We start from the raw sequence: 17,329 nt of genomic DNA, 5'->3' as shown, positions 1-17,329 counted from the left end.
GACATAAATAGGGACTGTTTCAATATATATGATGGATAGATGGTCATACCAACATTCCTTTGATCCATATGTGTTTGGTTCCTATGCCTTTGCTCCTCGGGAAATCATCAAAAGTATATAATGATTATCTGGCATGAAATAAACTATATTCATTTCCAAAAGGAAAATGATGGCCAAGTGGTGAAACATATAAAGAGTAAATTCTATGAGCAGAAGTTGATTCATATCTAGGATAAGAATTCAAAACAATCAGGACCTGAAAGAAGAAGGAACAGGACCCTCCAGGACAATCATGATTAACTTTGGTATGAGAAAATGTGTTACTAATATTCATCTCCCCTGTTTCAGTTGGCAATAGCTAGATCAGAATATTTGAAGATAAAAGTGTGGACATGGTCATTTAAAATGCTTTAGAAAATATACAGCAATTGTGAAGGATGATGTTTCTCTGATTTCTTTCTCAGCCCATTTATCTTCTGAATATAGTAGGGCTACTGATTTTTTTGAGTTAATCTTGTATCCTGACACTTTGCTAAAGGTGTTTATCAACTTTGCTGAGAGAAGCATCACCCTTTACAATTGCCACAAACAACATAAAATACCTTGGGGTAATGCTAACCAAACAAGCGAAAGACCTGTATAACAAGAACTTTGAGTCTTTAAAGAAAGAAATTAAAGAAGATACCAGAAAGTGGAAAGATCTCCCATGCTCTTGGATACATAGGATCAAATGTAAAACTGGCAATCTTGCCAAAAGCAATTTACAGATTCAATGCAATCCCCATCAAAATCCCAGCACAATTCTTTAAAGACCTTGAAAGAAAAATTCTCAACTCATATGGAAAAATGAAAGACCCAGCATAACCAAAACAACCCTGTACAATAAAGAAACTTCCAGAGGCAACACCATTCCTGACTTCAAGTTCTATTATAGAGCTACAAAAACTAGATAGGTAGACTAATGGAACTGAATTGAAAACCCTGATATGGACCCACAACCTACGAACACCTAATCTTTGACAAAGAAGCTAAAATTATACAATGGAAAAAAGAAAGCATCTTCAACAAATGGTGCTGGCATAACTGGATGCTGGTGTGTAGAAGATTACAGATATGTCCATATCTATCACCATGCACAAAACTTAAGTCTAAATGGATCAAAGACCTCAACATAAATCCATCCGCACTAGCACTAAACCTCTTAGAAGAGAAAGTAGGTAGTACCCTCGAACAAATTGGTACAGGAGACCACTTCCTGAACATAACACCAGTAGCACAGAAACTGAGATCGACAATTAATAAAAGGAACCTCCTGAAACTGAGAAGCTTCTGTAAAGCAAAGAACACAGTCAACGAAACAAAACAGCAGCCCACAGAATGGGAAAAAATATTCATCAACCCCACATCTGACAGAGGGCTGATTTCCAAATTATGCAAAAAATTCAAGAAGCTAGTCACCAAAACACCAAATAATCCAATTAAAAAGTGAGGCACAGAACTAAATAGAGAATTCTCAATGGAGGAATCTAAAATGGATGAAAGACACTTTAAGAAAGTGTTCAATGTCCTTAGCCATCGGGGAATGAAAATCAATACAACTCTGAGATACCATCTTGCTACTGTCAGAATGGCTAAAATCAAAAACACCAATGACAGTTTATGCTGGAGATGTGGAGAAAGGGGAACACTCCCCCACAGCTGGTGGGAGTGCCAACTCATACAGCCACTTTGGAAATCAGTATGGCAGTTCCTCAGGAAAATGGGAATCAGTCTACCACAAGATCCAGCAATTCCACTCTTAGGCATATACCCAAAAGACACACATTCATACATCAAGGATATCTGTTCAACCATGTTCATAGCAGCATTATGTGTAGTAGCCAGAACCTGGAAGCAAAACCTAGATGCCCCTCAACTGAAGAATGGATAGAGAAAATGTGGTACATTTACACAATGGAGTACTACTCAGCAGAAAACAACAATGGGATCTTGAAATTCACAGGCAAATGGATGAAACTAGAAGAAACCATCCTGAATGAGGTAACCCAGTCACAAAAAGACAAAAATGGTATGTACTCAATTGTATATGCATTTTAGACTTAGAACAAAGGATTACCAGCCTACAATCCACACCGCCAGAGAAGCTAAGAAACAAGGACCCTAAGAAAGACATAGGTGGTCCCCTGGAGAAAGGGAAAGGAACATGATCTCCTGAGGTAATTGGGAGCATGGTGGGGAGGGAAGAGGGAGTTAGAAAAAAGAGTGGGGGAGAAGAGGAGGGGAGTGGAGAAGAGGACATGAGCAAGCAGGAAGATTGAGTCAGGGGAAGAATAGAGGAGAGCAAGAATAGAGATACCATAATAGAGGGAGCCATTATAGGTTTAAAGAGAAATCTGGCATTAGAGAAGAGTCCAGAGATCTACAAGTGTGACCCCAACTAACAGTCTAAGCAATGGTCCAGAGGCTATCGTTTTTTTTTTTTTTTTTTTTTTTTTTGATTTTTCGAGACAGGGTTTCTCTGTGGCTTTGGAGGCTGTCCTGGAACTAGCTCTTGAAGACCAGGCTGGTCTAGAGGTGTTTTGTTGTTGTTGTTGTCTTTTTTCGAGACAGGGTTTCTCTGTGTAGCTTTGGAGCCTATCCTGGCAATTGCTCTGGAGACCAGGCTGGCCTCGAACTCACAGAGATCCACCTGCCTCTGCCTCCAGAGTGCTGGGATTAAAGGCGTGCACCACCAACTCCCGGCCAGAGGGTATCTTAAATGTTCTTCTCTGATAATGAGATTGACGAGTACCTTATATGCCATCCTAGAGCCTGCATCCAGTAGCTGATTGAAGCAGAAGCAGATACCCACAGCTAAACACTGGGCTGAACTCCTGGAATCCAGAGAAGGAGGGGAGATGAGCAAAGGGGTCAAGACCAGGCTGGAGAAAGCCACAGAAACAGCCGACCTGAACAAGGGGGAGCTCATGGAACCCAGACTGGTAGCTGGGAAATCAGCATAGGACTGTTCCAGACCCCCTAAACGTGGGTGTCAGTTTGGAGGTCTGGGCAATTTATGGGGCCTCTGGTAGTGAATCAGTATTTATCCCTAGTACACCAATGGACTTTGGGAGCCGACTCCACACAGAGGTATATTCTCTCAGCCTAGATACAAGGGGCAGGGTCTAGGCCCTGCTCCTGGGGAGGAGAAAGGGGATGGGATAGGGGCACGGTGGGGTGCAGGGGAGGAGGGGAGTGAGAGGGAACTGGCATTGACATGTAAAACAAGCTTGTTTCTAATTTAAATTTAAAAGGGGGGAAGAAACTACACAGCAGACAAAGGTAGCAGCCTCATCCCAAGAAACTGTAAAGCAGAGTTAATATTTTTTAAAGGGTAGCTAATGTGCTCAAGTTTTGCAGCTTTCTTTCACTGGACAAGTGAGACTTTGTTCATCATAATGGAAAGTAACAGGAATGCTTTGTCTATTCGCCAGACACCAAAGGCTGTTTGTTATTTCTGTGGCCCTCAGAAAGAAAGGAAGGCTCTGCAGGATGAACAAGAGGAACGAAGAGGTTTTAGTAAGATGTGAACAAGCTGGGTGTGAGGCCCAAGCAATGGGCATTGTATAACTCAGCACAGACATACAGTGGTTTGGCTGGTAATCACAGCTGATTTAGATCACACACTGTGGGGCAAAAAAGGAATATGCATTTTTTCTTGCAAACCAGAAAGAAAGTGAAAATCAAACCCATTCTTTCTCTTTTAAGAGATGCAGAAGGAAAAATCAACAGGGCAAATGTGCCAAGGAATAAGAGGAATTCTGTTGCTTGGCTGGGGAACAATAATTAGGTTGGCAGAATTGTTTCCAGTCTTGCAGCACCTGAAAAGAAGTGGAACAATGAATGTCTTGACTGCAACCTAGAGTGTGCCTCATATCAACTTCAGATCTCCAGTGGCCTCCCCATCTCACAGTTTTCAAAGCTCACCATGAAATACTCCCAGGAGGTGATGACTAAGTATCAAGACTTTATAACATTTTAGGGTTATATTCAAGATTATGCATGTATGTAAGTGCACATATTTTTTTATTGAGGAACAAATTTCAATGATTTCCTAAATTTCTTGAAGGAGACTGAGCTCCCAGATGTTTATAAACACTTCGTTTTAACTGTGACTAGGCACTAATGACTATAAATTTGTTCCTACTTCCCTGGCTTGAGTTCTCATCATGAACCACAGTATGTTTAGAATTACCACTCTCATTCGAGCAATGTGTCATTCACTTGCAGCTGACAGTTGAAAACAGCAGGATTGAGTCATTATGGAAGTTTGTAGAACAAAGGTCCATGAATGTGTTTTGATTTGTCTCTATGACCTCTTGCTTGTCTACATTTTTTTCCCAGACCTACCTCTTTAAACAAAGCTTCATAGGAGTGAATTCTGTAGAGTCAATTGTTTCAGATACCTAAAAGGGGAAGTACTTAGAAAGCTCATGTAATTCCCTGCCCATGGATTTGACTGTGGGATCAGCTTTGACAATGAGAGTTAATAACAAGGATCGAAAGACATGAGTTGCTTGAAAAACAACTCTATGGCCAACAGCTGGTAGTCCTGCAACAATAACTGATTAGGAATCATCAGTGGGTCTCCCAAAAAATATCCCAGTGGGAGCAAGGAGGTATAGACAATGACGAAGCTCCCATGAGTGAGGCAAAGAAATAAGACCCAAGGGTCTCCAATTTCTAGCTTCCCAGGAATTCAGAGGGTTGATTTCTTTTTTAAAAACATTTTTATTATTTTATTCTTTACATTCCAATCCCAGTTCCCCTTCCCTCCTCTCCTCCCAGTCCCCCCTTCCCTCCCACCCTACCTCCCAACAGCTCCTCAGAGAGGGTAAGGCCTCCCCTAGGAAGTCTACTAAATCTGTCCCATCATCTTATTGAGGCAGGACCGAGGCACCTCACCACCTTCCACACCCCTGTGATTAGGCTGAGCAGGGTATCTCTCCATACAGAATGGACTCCACTAAGTCAGTTTGTGAATTAGAATTCGATCTTGGACCCACTTCTAATGTCTTCATATATTTTGCCCCAGCCACACCATCGTCACCTATATTAAGGGAGTCTAGGTCAGTCTTATGTAAGTTACTCGTTTGTCAGACCAGAGTCAGATAAATTTAATACATCTTTTCCAAAATTGTATTAACAATATACACACTGTAAATGGGACTTCTGCTTAGAACATTCTGGATCCACAGAGATAAACAGCATTTCCTAGATATGGTGGGTGAAAAGATTATAGGGGAAGGGCATTTAAGGTAGCCTCTCCACCATTGCTTAGATTCTTAGTTGGGGTCTCCTTTCAGATCTCTGGACATTTCCCTATTGCTAGATTTCTCTTTAAACCTATAATGTCTCCCTCTACTATGATATCGCTTATCTTTATCTCCTCTATTCTTAAACCTACTCAGACTTCCTGATCACTCATATCCTCCTCCTCCCCCCTCCTCTTCTCTTTTTCCTAACTCCCCCCCTCCTCCATTTCACAATTTGTTCTGGAGCTCTTGTCTCTTTCCCCTTCTCCTGGGGACAATGGTGGGTGTTTGAAGGGATGAGTCTGAACTGAGGTGAATCCAGGTGATGGCCCGCCCTTGGCACCCTGAGGGTGGAGTTTGGAACTGAGCCACTAAACACTATCTTTACTCATACCAGCCTCCCTCCAGCTATTATGGTGGAATCTTCACCCAACCTGCATTCTCTGAATCCTCAAGGAGCAGATAGATGACTGAGGTACACAGGTTGGTACCTAAGGGAACACTTCTCCACTTTTACATCCGGTTGAAAGTGAGCCCCCAAGTCCTGACTCCAGGCCTCCCTAATTGTCCCTTGTCAGCAGGAAGAAGCCAGTCTTAAAATGATGACCCTAAACCCAGGGAGTCTGGGTTGTTTAGGTGAAAGCCCTACCTGTTTCTGTATCTATGCAAAGAAGCTGGAATGTTTGGTAGCCCTGTTGCAAACAACGCACTCAAGGTGCTAAGTTTGGGCCCTCACCTGGAGTCACCTCAGTCCAGACTCTGCCTCTAAAAACAGCAGACTCTGCCTGCTGTTGTCGTCTCCACCCCAAGGGGGTGGTAAAAGCCCCCACCTCATGATTCACCTCGTGGTTTCTGTTTTTCTGTTTCCTTGGGGCCACACAGGAATTCTTTGCTCAGATTAGGCCATTGAGCTGTGTCTCTACTGCTCATCTGGTCCTGTCACTCAGGCCTCACTAGCCAATCAGTGCCTCTAGCAGACCCACCAATCAGATGTTTTGTAGTCTAATGTGCTGTGCGTTTGTTTCTGTGTACTTGATCTAAAGGTGGAGAAGCATGGGAAGCATGAGGCGGGCTCTCTCTTTCTCTCTCTCTCTTGGGTTGCAGATTGAATCAGAAGGACAGAGACAGCATCTTCTGGAGCAGGAATGCTCTTTATTTTTATCTGTGTATAAGTTGTTCCCCAATAAAACACCCACGTTTCATTTACCATAGATGTGGTAAACTCATTAACACCCACCTTGACATGAAACATTTTTTTTTTATTGAAACTGAAGACAAGTATTAAGTCTTTTCCAAATTATTTATATGAATTTGGTTTTCTCTTCCATGAGTTCTCTATTACTTGATTTTAAAAAAATGATTTAAAATATGTACAGGTTTAGAGATATGGATGAACAAAAATATGACAAGATCATTGCCAGGATTTTGATAAGATTTGTGAGAACTTACTGTAGTTTCTGCTACAGGAATACACAAGGCTCTAACCTTCTTGGGAACAAGCATGAACATTCACAAACCCACACACTGACATCACATAATTAAAATTAAATCAAATCTCTAACCAAACAGATTTCCACAAGTGAATACTTTCTCTTGTAAGCATTCATTCCTGTAACCCAGGTGTTGAGGCATTTAAAGTCTTAACTGTTTCCCTTCATCATGAATTGGTTTATGTAACACAAAGCAAGCATGTAGGATTCAATTCAGACAAATCAACCAATCTGAAAAAGGTTTTTGGGTAAGTAAAAAGTGAAATCAAACAGGGATACCTTATCAGTGAATTTGTAGGACTTTTGTCCATATGAGTTGCAAGTGCAAAAAAATAGACATCATAATGCTTGAACAGATATTTTTCTCCTCCAGAATTTGTGCAACTAAATATATGTTGGATGAAGATCTTACCAAATCCTTTACAGAAAGATTCCCTTCAGTATGAATTTTCTCAGGTCCTCAAAGATTATTGTGATATGCAAAGTGCACAACTTTACCACACTGTGCACATTTATAGGATTTCTCTGCAGTATGATGTTATTCATGATTTTAATGACTGATGATACATACACAGGCTTTGTCACAATGGTTACATTCACAGGTTGTCTCTCAAGTATGTGTTCCTTTATGTTTTTGGAGAGTACTGACACGTGCAAAGGCTTTACCGCATTGATTACACACATAGGATTTCTCTCCTGTATGTGTTTTTATATGTCTTTTAAGCTCACCACGACTTGCATAAGCTTTACCACATTGATTACATTTGTAGGGTTTCTCTCCAGTATGTATTGCATTATGATATTGGAGACTAGTGACCAGTGAAAAGGCTTTACCACATTGATTACATTCGTAGGGTTTCTCCCCAGTATGTGTTCTTTGATGTGTTTTTAGACTACTGGACTGTGAAAATGCTTTACCACATTGATTACATTCATAGGGTTTCTCTCCAGTATGTGTTCTTTGATGTACTCGAAAATTACCATGACGTGAAAATGCTTTGCCACATTTATTACAGTTGTATGCTCTCTCTCCTGTATGTGTTATTTTATGGCTTTGAAGCTGACCATGACTTGCAAATGCTTTACCACATTGATTACACTGATAGGGTTTCTCTCCAGTATGAATTCTTATATGTCTTTTAATCGCAGCATAATGTGCAAAAGCTTTACCACACTGATTACATTTGTAGGGTTTCTCTCCAGTGTGTGTTCTTATATGTATTTTAAGTTGACCATGATTTACAAAAGCTTTACCACATTGATTACACTCATAGGGTTTCTCTCCATTATGTGTTCTGTTATGTGTTTGTAGACTGCTGACATGTGAAAAGGCTTTACCACATTGACTACATTCATAGGGTTTTTCTCCAGTATGTGTTCTTTTATGAATTACGAGACGGCAGTGTTTTGGAAAGGCTTTACCACACTGATTACATTCATAGGGTTTTTCTCCAGTATATGTTCTTTTATGGAGTTGGAGACAACTGTGACATGCAAAGACTTCACCATATTGAAGATTTTCATATTGTTTCTCTCCAGTATGAATTTTTTCTTGTCTTTGAAGATGCCTGTAAAATACAAAGATTTTGACACATAGAGTATATTCACAGGGTTTCTCTCCTGTATGGCTTCTTTCACTCCTGCATAGATAATTAGCATATGTAAAAGCATTAACCACATGCATTATACTGATGAAACTTAGTATACGCTTAAATTCATTTTATAATTTGGCCTAATTGTAAAGAGGAATCAGATCTTAAGTTGTACATTCAAGATGCTTCCCTTCATGAGGGGTTGTTTTGTGAATTAGAAGATACCATGATAGTAAGAGACTTTATTTCATGGGCCACATTTATGGCATTTTTATGTAAGATTTGTTTACTATTTGAAAAATACTGGAGGGACTCAGAGCTTTGCCATACTTATGGCATTCATAAATTTTCCTACTGTGTGATTCATACTATATTGGAAGAAAATACCACGTCAAATGGAAGTATTCCAACATTTCGATGGTCATAGTGCTTTTCTTCAGTGTGAGTATTGATGTATTCCCAACGACATTGGAAAACCAATTAATTGAAAACTTGCATCACATTCAACAAATCTACTCAAAGTGGGGACTACTAAATATATTTCATTTCTTCTACATGTCCTGAGGGGGGGGGGCTGCATTGCTTCTTTCCATATTCTACACTCACATGGCTTTTATTTAGAGTGACATATGACATTCATTTTTTTTTCTTGGTTTTTGAGACAGGGTTTCTCTGTGCAGCTTTGGAGCCCTTCCTAGAAAACTCTCTGTAGACCACGCTTGCCTCCAACTCATGAAGATCCACCTGCCTATGCCTCCTGAGTGCTGGGATTAAAGGCATCTGCCACCACCACGCAGCTCAACATCTGATATTCTTATTAAAGGAAGAATAACAAATAAAAGGTTTCCACATTGTATTCACACAGTTTGTTTTCCTTTACCTCACAGACATGTGGTGTAGGGATTACGGTTTCTCTAAAACAACCTTCTTGACCTTCTGACCTTTTCAATATACTTAGCAAAGTCACAAATATATAAGCAATGACAGCTTTACTATAGACTCTCTTTTCTTAGAAGGATTTATACATATATGTATCATCTATTCAATGTGTTTACTATTTAAAATACCTGGGCGGTATGAAACTAAATGGATTGGCATTTCTAGAGCACAGCTCTCTTGGGGCTATAATGCATATGGTGGTCCTGCTAAGACATTGTTTCCTTGTCTTCTTTTTCACAAGAATGCCTTGCAAACACAGAATAGCTACCTGACCCTGAGATACATGTTTTTGTAAGAAGTTAAAAATGTTTAATATACTTTAAGCTGTGTTTAGTTACACTGTTGCTTTTCTTTAAAACTTCCAGGACATTTGAAATTGCTTCAGAGGCAAATTTGTGTAAACTTGCACATGAATATTACCTTCTGTGTATTCTAGAAGTTTGACAATGTTCTTCAATATTATGGTTTTCCCACTTGTAGCCTAAAATACAATACCAGAAAATATATGATGTATTAATGGAAAATGTACAAAATTTAAGTTAATGTCTTCAATGAACATCAGAAATATGTCTTATTCACCTAAATTTTTCCTTTTTCTCAATTGAAGTTACAGGAGATTAGCAATAACCAAGAAAATAGTCATCCCCTTATTTTAAATCATGAAGGAAAATTCAGTCTTACCTATGTCAGTGAGGTTACTGTAAGTGTCAAGCATCACATCTCTGTAGAGACTCTTCTGGGAAGGATTGAGCAAAACCCACTCTTCCTGAGGGAAGTTGATGTGCACATCATCATAGGTCAGTACATCCTAAAATAATCCATACATGTGCAAAACAAGAGGTGTGAAACTCACATTGTATTTTATACTTCTTTGACAGAATATTCATACAATTCTGGTGCTCCCCATGCTAATTTCATAACATGGACATTATAATGTGTTCACCCAGTCACTTTATAAGGAAACTGAATAGGAGGTTCACATGTACCATTCCTTGTCCATTTGAATATCCTATAATCTTGAGAAAGAAATTCCAATGGACAGACATAAAGGGAGAGGCAATCTTGCAGATCAACGCTACTGAAAAGACATCAGAGAAATTGTATGATAGGGCCAGCCTATCACAGGAATATTTCAGTTGGTGGTACCAACATTTGTCTTTGCTAGGTTTTTGTTGCTGTGAAGAGACAACATGCACCATGGCAACTCTTACAAAGAAAACATTTTTGTTTTTTGTTTGTTTGGTTTTGGTTTTGGTTTTTCGGGACAGGGTTTCTCTGTGACTTTGGAGGCTGTCCTAGAACTAGCTCTTGTAGACCAGGCTGGTCTCAAACTCACAGAGCTCTGCTTGCCTCTGCCTCCGGAGTGCTGGGACTAAAGGCATGCACCACCACTGCCCAGCTAAGAAAAACATTTAATTGATTTGTCTCCCTTAAAATTGCAGAGTTTCAGTTAATCATCATCATGTCAGGGGGCATGGCAGCATGCAGGCAGATGTGGTGTTGAAGGTTAGAGAGTCCTTACATCTTGACTCAGAGGCAACAGGACATTGACTGACACACTGAGCAGCATCCTGAGTATAAGAAACCTCAATGCCTGACCCCACAGTGACATACTTCCTCTAACAAGGAAAAGCCCAGTCCAACAAAGCCACACCACCAACTACTGTCACTAGTGGGAGCTCACAGACTATGGACTGACAGCTGGGTAACCTTCATGGAACCAAACTAGACCCTCTTAATATGGTGACAATTATGTGACTTGATCTGTTGGGGACCCCTGGCAGTGAAAACAGGACTCATCCCAGGTATATGAACTTGCTTTTTGAAGCCCACTCCCTATGGGGGGATACCTTGCTCAGTCTTGATAGAGGACGGAGTGGCTTGGTCATTCCTCAACTTTTTATGCCAGCCTTTGTTGACTCCCAAAAGAAGGCCTTACCCCCTCTGAGGAGTGAATGATGGATGGGAAGGGAAAGAGGTAGGGGGCAGGAGATGGGGAAGGAGGGGAACTGGGGTTGGATTGTGAAATGAAAACTAAATTTTTAAAATAAATACAAAAAGAAAGTGTATGATTTGTTTTATGTACCCAAGTTCAGTGATTTTTTTCTCTCATTGTCTATAAGTAACACAAGTTTTCAAAACTAGTTTACCCCACATATATATACATATATACACATATACATGTATATATATATATATATATATATATATATATACACACACACACACACACAGATTGTGTGTGAAAGTTTTCCATGTGTATACATGTGATATACCAGAGATATACCAGAGGGAGTCAGATATCCCAGATATGGAGTAGCAGCTAGTTATGAGCCTCCAAATTTGGGTGTTGGGATCTGAATTTAGGTCATTCCACTGGAAGAATATGTGGTGAGCCACCTGCCAAGTCCTATGGTACTTTTTAGATGAAATACTAAAAGTCTTTGACAGATTAAAAACATTGAGAATAAAAAGCCTACATAAATAAAGAAGTAAATAAATAATCATTGGTAACTTGGTGCATCAATATTAAGATAGCATATAAGGTAAATATGCAACATGAATTGAATACAATCCAAAGTAAATCCCCAACAGATTATCACAGGATATCTGATTCCAAAGTGATATGCAAATGGCAAACAGATAAAATTCTCAAGAGGATTACAAACTATAGTACACACATTGGCACAGAGTAAGAAGTAAGCTTCTTATGAGGAACAGCTTCTTGTATACTACTGCAAGGGAGAAACAGAGGGAAATAGGAAACTTCTAGGAAGTCAGCAGAAATTATCATACAATGGGACAAACTCAGGAGAAGGCTACTCAAACAATGCAGCACAAGGGGAACACAGGGTATCCTAAGAACATAACAGTCTAAGCCCACAGTGGCCCTGGGACCAATAACCACAACTCCATGAGGTGGGAAGAGTTGTGTTCTCAGAATCTGAAGCAACCACTCCACAAAGGCCCTGGCTACAGACCATTACATTCTCTCCCCAGAATCTTCCTAGTTTTATTGGAGGAGCTCTATTTTATTCTCAATACTTCAGGGCCTGCCAGAAAACTATTAGGGCTAGGCCAGGCTGTTCCTGGCTCTGCCAATCATTTTCCTGGGTTGGAAAAGGAGCTATGTTCCTTCTCCATTAGTGAGGACCTAAATAGAAAGTCTTGCTTGCTCAGTCCAACCTTCAACACAACAGGGTTTTCCTTTTCAAATATTTGCCACCTAGTCTCATCTTGCCCATCTGGCAGAAATATGATTTTCTCTATAAGAAAACTGGACCTGTATGGCACACCATGCCCTAATGTTCATTGTGACCCAGTAATGCCCCCTTGAGCAGCTTGTGAAAGCACTGATCTGTCATATCGGGATGGGGCTAGAGGCTTTTTGTAAGTCAGAGGTTTCTCTTTTGTCATGGTTGGAGCCAAAAATCTGGATAGTCCTGGAGAACAAATGTGTATTTTATCATCCTAATCTCTAACAGGCCTAGTTAGCACACTACTTATCTTTGGGTTATTTTAGAGGCAGCATTCCCTCAGCTAAATTCTATTTTGTGGGACTTACTATCACCTAAGAATTGGCAATTATATCAACAATTCTATTCTTCCACATCACAGCTTAGCAGTGGAGTGCAATCCAACACTAGAATGCCATTTACTGGTGTTTTTAGTGTTCCATGCCTTTAATCCCAGTACTCCGGAGTCATGGCAGGCAGATCTCTATGAGTTTTGAGATAGCCTTCTCTACGGAGCAAGTTCCAGAGTTATATATAGAAGCATAAACAAATATAAAAAGGAAAGAAAAAGAATGCTTTTTACACAATGCACAAAATTAACTCCAAGTGGAGTTACACCTAAATGTTAAATGTAAAGTGCAGAACTTCTAGAATACACTAGAGAAACTAGGCCTCTCAAGTTTGGCAAGTTGCCTTCTCTATGCACCCAAACATATTGTGTCAGGTTCAAGGAGCCCAGAGACTAACCCACTCTGATTCAAAAGCAAAAGGTTTCTTTTTATTTCATGCTGGACAGCTAGGATCTCACTGCAAATGAGATGCCAACCAGCCTAAAAGAGAAGTTTTTAAAGGGGCAGACCACAAATTTCAGAGTTTCCATGGTTACTTAAGGTTATACAAAGTACAGAGTAAAGCAGTAGCTATATATTTTAAGTGAGATACATTTGAGTGAGATAATACAGGGCATGGGCTTTCAGGGTTACAGGGTCTGTCAGTTATCCCCTGGGCTGGGGGATCTTTAGGACCAGCAATTAGCAAAGGAATGTTAACAGGAGTGGTGGACAGTTACCTCCACTTCTCTGAGTGCAGGGGATCAGGCACTAGCCATGGCACTCCTGATTTAAGGAGTTAAATTTCCCTTTACCACTAGAAGTTCCCTTTTCAGATCCTAAGTTTTTACTTTTGTTAATTTTAGTTTTTGGTCCCTCAATATTGGTGTTGACTACAAAGGTGTTTCTACACAAAGCTCCCTGATTGAAATGCTTTCCACAGATGCAGTCCACATAGTGAAGCATTCACAGGTCAGCCCCAGGATCTTTGGATTTGCTAGGGCACATGGTACCTCAGATAACACTGAATGTGGGGGCAAGTTCCCACCCAGCCTCCGGGAGGGCTTGCTAAACTCACCATCTCCCAAGCCTCCCCATTCCATCCTCCCCATCTTAGGGTAGCATTCCCTCGCTCACCATGCTGTGGCTTCCGTGCTCATCCATGTTCCCCTCATAATCTCCTACAGTGGCACTCACAGCACAGCAATCAATCCACTGGCGCTTGTTCTGCTGTAAATCCCAGCCTGCAGCATGGCTCCGGGAAGTGTCCTGCAAGACTTGTGACTGCCGGGTTGGTCTGATGTTCCTGATTGGCTAGTGAGGCTTGAGTGACAGGATCACTTCCTTAAGGATTAGAGTGTTCTTAAAGACACAGCACAGGTGTCCCTGGCACTGGCTTCTACTCCAGACCTGGACCTTTTAAAAAACTGCAGAGACATATACTTCAATATCATTTACCATCAAATTCCTGGCACAGGAGCAGCAGGAGCTGGGGCCGGGCCTACGCAGGAGAGTTACATCATGAGGCCCGGACCCCTGATGCCCCACCCCCTTCACACACACTCCCCGCCTCCCCTCCCCATCACCCCCCCACTGCCCCAGTCACCTCAGTGTGAGTAGCTGGAGCCACCTGGCTGGCTGTGGCCCCACCCCGCCCCGTGACATTAGCGACTCCACCCCATCCCCCTGCCTCTGCAGGACCCCGCGCCCTAATTTACGGAGAGCCCCTCCCCTATCTCCCATCACACGGATCCTGAGCCTTTCCTCCTGGCCCCGCCCCATTCCCGCGGCCCCGCCCTTGCTCTCACCCGTCTGTCATTTCAGCCCTGTGTGCTCGTCTTCAGGTCCACCTTCCTGTAGCCCCGCCCCTTCCTGAGGCCCCACCTGCTACATTAGCTTCTGCTTTCCCAGTGGCCCCGCCCCTCCCGCTAGCCCCGCCCCCACAGCCCCACGTCCTCCCCCACAGGCTGCTGACCCCGCCTGATCCTGATCTGTACGAGTTCCAGCTGGGTGAGGATGATGAAGACCTGGAGCCGCTGTGACTCGGGGGGTCATGGGGAGGGGCCATGCGGACACGGGAACCGCCCACCCCACCAGCCCCGTCACATGTGGGAACATGGCCCCGCCCTGTCATGGGTGGGGGATGTGATGTCACACTCTTTGTGCTTTTGAATAAAGATTTTTTCAGAGATTTTCACCTGGGCTCCCGGATCCGAGTTTTACACGTGTGATGCGGGGCGGCGCCCAGTCAGACTCTGTGTAAACGATATCCTCGGGAAGAGCCAGTCCCGAATAACAATACCCTCGGACTACATTTCCCACAATCCGCCCCGTATCCCAGTCACTCTGGCTACGTTTCCCAGGATCCTCCCCTTCTCCCGCTCACTCTGACTACATTTCCCAGAATCCTCCCCTCCTCCTACTCACTGTTTCCTAGAATCTACCCCATTTCCCACTCATTCAGACTATGATTTCCAGAATCTTCACCATCTCACACTGACTCTGTTTCCCAGAATCCTCCGATCTCCTGCTCATTCTGACTACATTTCCCAGAATCCTACGCTTCTCCCATTCATTCTCTTTCCTAGAATCCACCCTGTTTCCCCACTCATTCAGACTGTTTTCCAGAATCCTCCTCATCTCCCAGTCAGTCTGACTACATTTCCCAGAATCCTCCCCATCTCCCACTCATTCAGACCATGTTTACCAGAATCCTCCCCATCTCCCACTGACTCTATGTTTCCCAGAATCCTCTTCTCCCACTTAATCTGTTTACCTTTCCCAGAATCCTCCCTTTCTCCCACTGACTCTGGCAACATTTCCCAGAATCCTCCCCGTCCCCTGGCCCCACCTCTCTCCCTGACTGTAGGCCAGGGGGGGGTGTCCCCTGAGGCCACACCTCCTTATCCTTTCCAAATAGTTCCACCCACCCCCCACCCCCGACGCAAGACACATCCAGTAAAGAAGTAAAAATTTAGAAAAAAATAATTTTTAAAAGAATTCTAAAAATGTATGTAATTAAGTCAATAAATAAAAACAATAAATATTGTTTTTTGTTTTTTGTGGGGATTGTGAAACCTAATGACAATGTCTAAGGCTCTTTGGTTGTGCATGGGAACTTTAGGTGGCCTTACATGTTCTCAACTGAATTCTCAGCACAGGATAAATTGTCAGATTTTTGGCTATATTTGTGAGCATGGGCCAGCACCAGCTCCTGTAGCCATCCTAGGCGTGGTTTAGGCACCATCACTTAGACATGCTACCCAGGCTCTGCCCAGGTGCATGCTGGGACCTGTAGTTCAGAACCACCCTTCCAGGGTGAGCTTCGTGGAGTTGCAGCCTCACCAAGCCACCCCCCCCACCCCCCCCCGCAAAGCATGCTTGGGTCTCGAAGTGCCTTCTGAGCCTGTGCAGCCACTGCTGGTACTTGCAAGCTATGACGTGCCAAGCACCCAGTTAGGGTGGGGGCTTTTAACATTTCCCAGGGTGGAGCCTGGAATGGTGGGCTTTTTAAGGGCAGAATCTGAACTGAGATGGATCCAAAGGAGGGCCCACCATTGGCAGCCTGAGGATGGGGTTTGGAATGATGCAACCAAACAAAATCTGGACTCACACCAGCCTCCCTCCACCTGCAACTCCTTGTTATGGGGGAAGCTTCACCCAACCTGCCTTCTCCGCCTCCTCAAGGAACAGATGCCTGAGGTCTACAGGATGGCAGCTAAGGGAATACTTCACCCATACCTCAGGCTGAATGTGAACCCACCAAGTCCTGACTCCCACCACACCCCACATCTTCCCTTGTCATCAGGAAGAGGCCAGACTTCTCTACCCAGGGAGTCTGAGTTGTTTACATGGAAGTCCTACAGGCTTCTATATTTTGCATAGGCAAAGAGGTTGGAATGTTTAGTAGCCCTGTTCCAAACCCCGCCCTCAAGGTGCCAAAGGTGGGCCCTCACCTGGAGTCACCTCAGTCCAGACTCCACCCTTAAAAAGCCTGCCATTGGCGGCTCCACCCCTGGAGGGCATTAAAATCCCCCATCTCTGCAGTCACCTCTTGGTTTCTGGTTATCTGTTCTCCTGGGGCCACCCAGGAATACTTTGCTCATATTAAACTGAAGGAACCAGCTTCCCTTTCGGCAGCCATAACAGCCGAACACATGCTTGCCCTAAACTTGCCTTGGTCACTTAGAGGTCAGATGCCTGTCTTGTGACAAGGAGCCAATCAGAAGTTAGCTGGTGGCACTATGCTTTACGACCCTGGGTGTGCTTTACGGACAAGCGCACAGCAATGACGTAAGAGCATAGCAACCACCCTGGGAGGGCCTATGGGCCATAACAACCAGTTGACCAATCAACACAGGGCAAGCCCTCCAAGCCTGGAAGCACACCAATCCTGAGCCTGTGAGTACCCCTAGACACTCCCCTTACGCTGCCCTATAAGATCTTTTG

General features: G+C 42.8%; 1 protein-coding gene across 4 annotated transcripts; it reads right to left on the bottom strand.

Annotated features, from left to right (window-relative positions):
* Positions 1–6,426: 6,426 nt before the first annotated feature.
* Positions 6,427–14,967, bottom strand: LOC100774994 (zinc finger protein 431). 4 transcript variants are annotated; one of them, XM_035449626.1, is made up of 5 exons: positions 14,856–14,967; positions 14,018–14,307; positions 9,997–10,123; positions 9,736–9,796; positions 6,427–8,352 (listed from the first exon to the last, which is right to left on the bottom strand). In XM_035449626.1, exons 2-5 carry the CDS (start codon positions 14,042–14,044, stop codon positions 7,395–7,397), a joined length of 1,173 nt encoding a protein of 390 aa, XP_035305517.1. In that variant the 5' UTR covers positions 14,045–14,307; positions 14,856–14,967; the 3' UTR covers positions 6,427–7,394. The 4 variants fall into 4 exon arrangements, with proteins under 4 accessions (XP_035305517.1, XP_035305516.1, XP_027287399.1 ...); XM_035449625.1 differs by lacking the exon at positions 14,856–14,967 and adding an exon at positions 14,689–14,786; XM_027431598.2 differs by lacking the exon at positions 14,856–14,967 and adding an exon at positions 14,487–14,559.
* Between the last annotated feature and the right edge of the window lie 2,362 nt (positions 14,968–17,329).

Source organism: Cricetulus griseus, chromosome 10, assembly GCF_003668045.3.
Source record: "Cricetulus griseus strain 17A/GY chromosome 10, alternate assembly CriGri-PICRH-1.0, whole genome shotgun sequence".
NCBI classification, from domain to species: Eukaryota; Metazoa; Chordata; class Mammalia; order Rodentia; family Cricetidae; genus Cricetulus; species Cricetulus griseus.
Note: the sequence above shows the minus strand (reverse complement) of the source record. Positions and strands in the feature narration are given on the sequence as shown.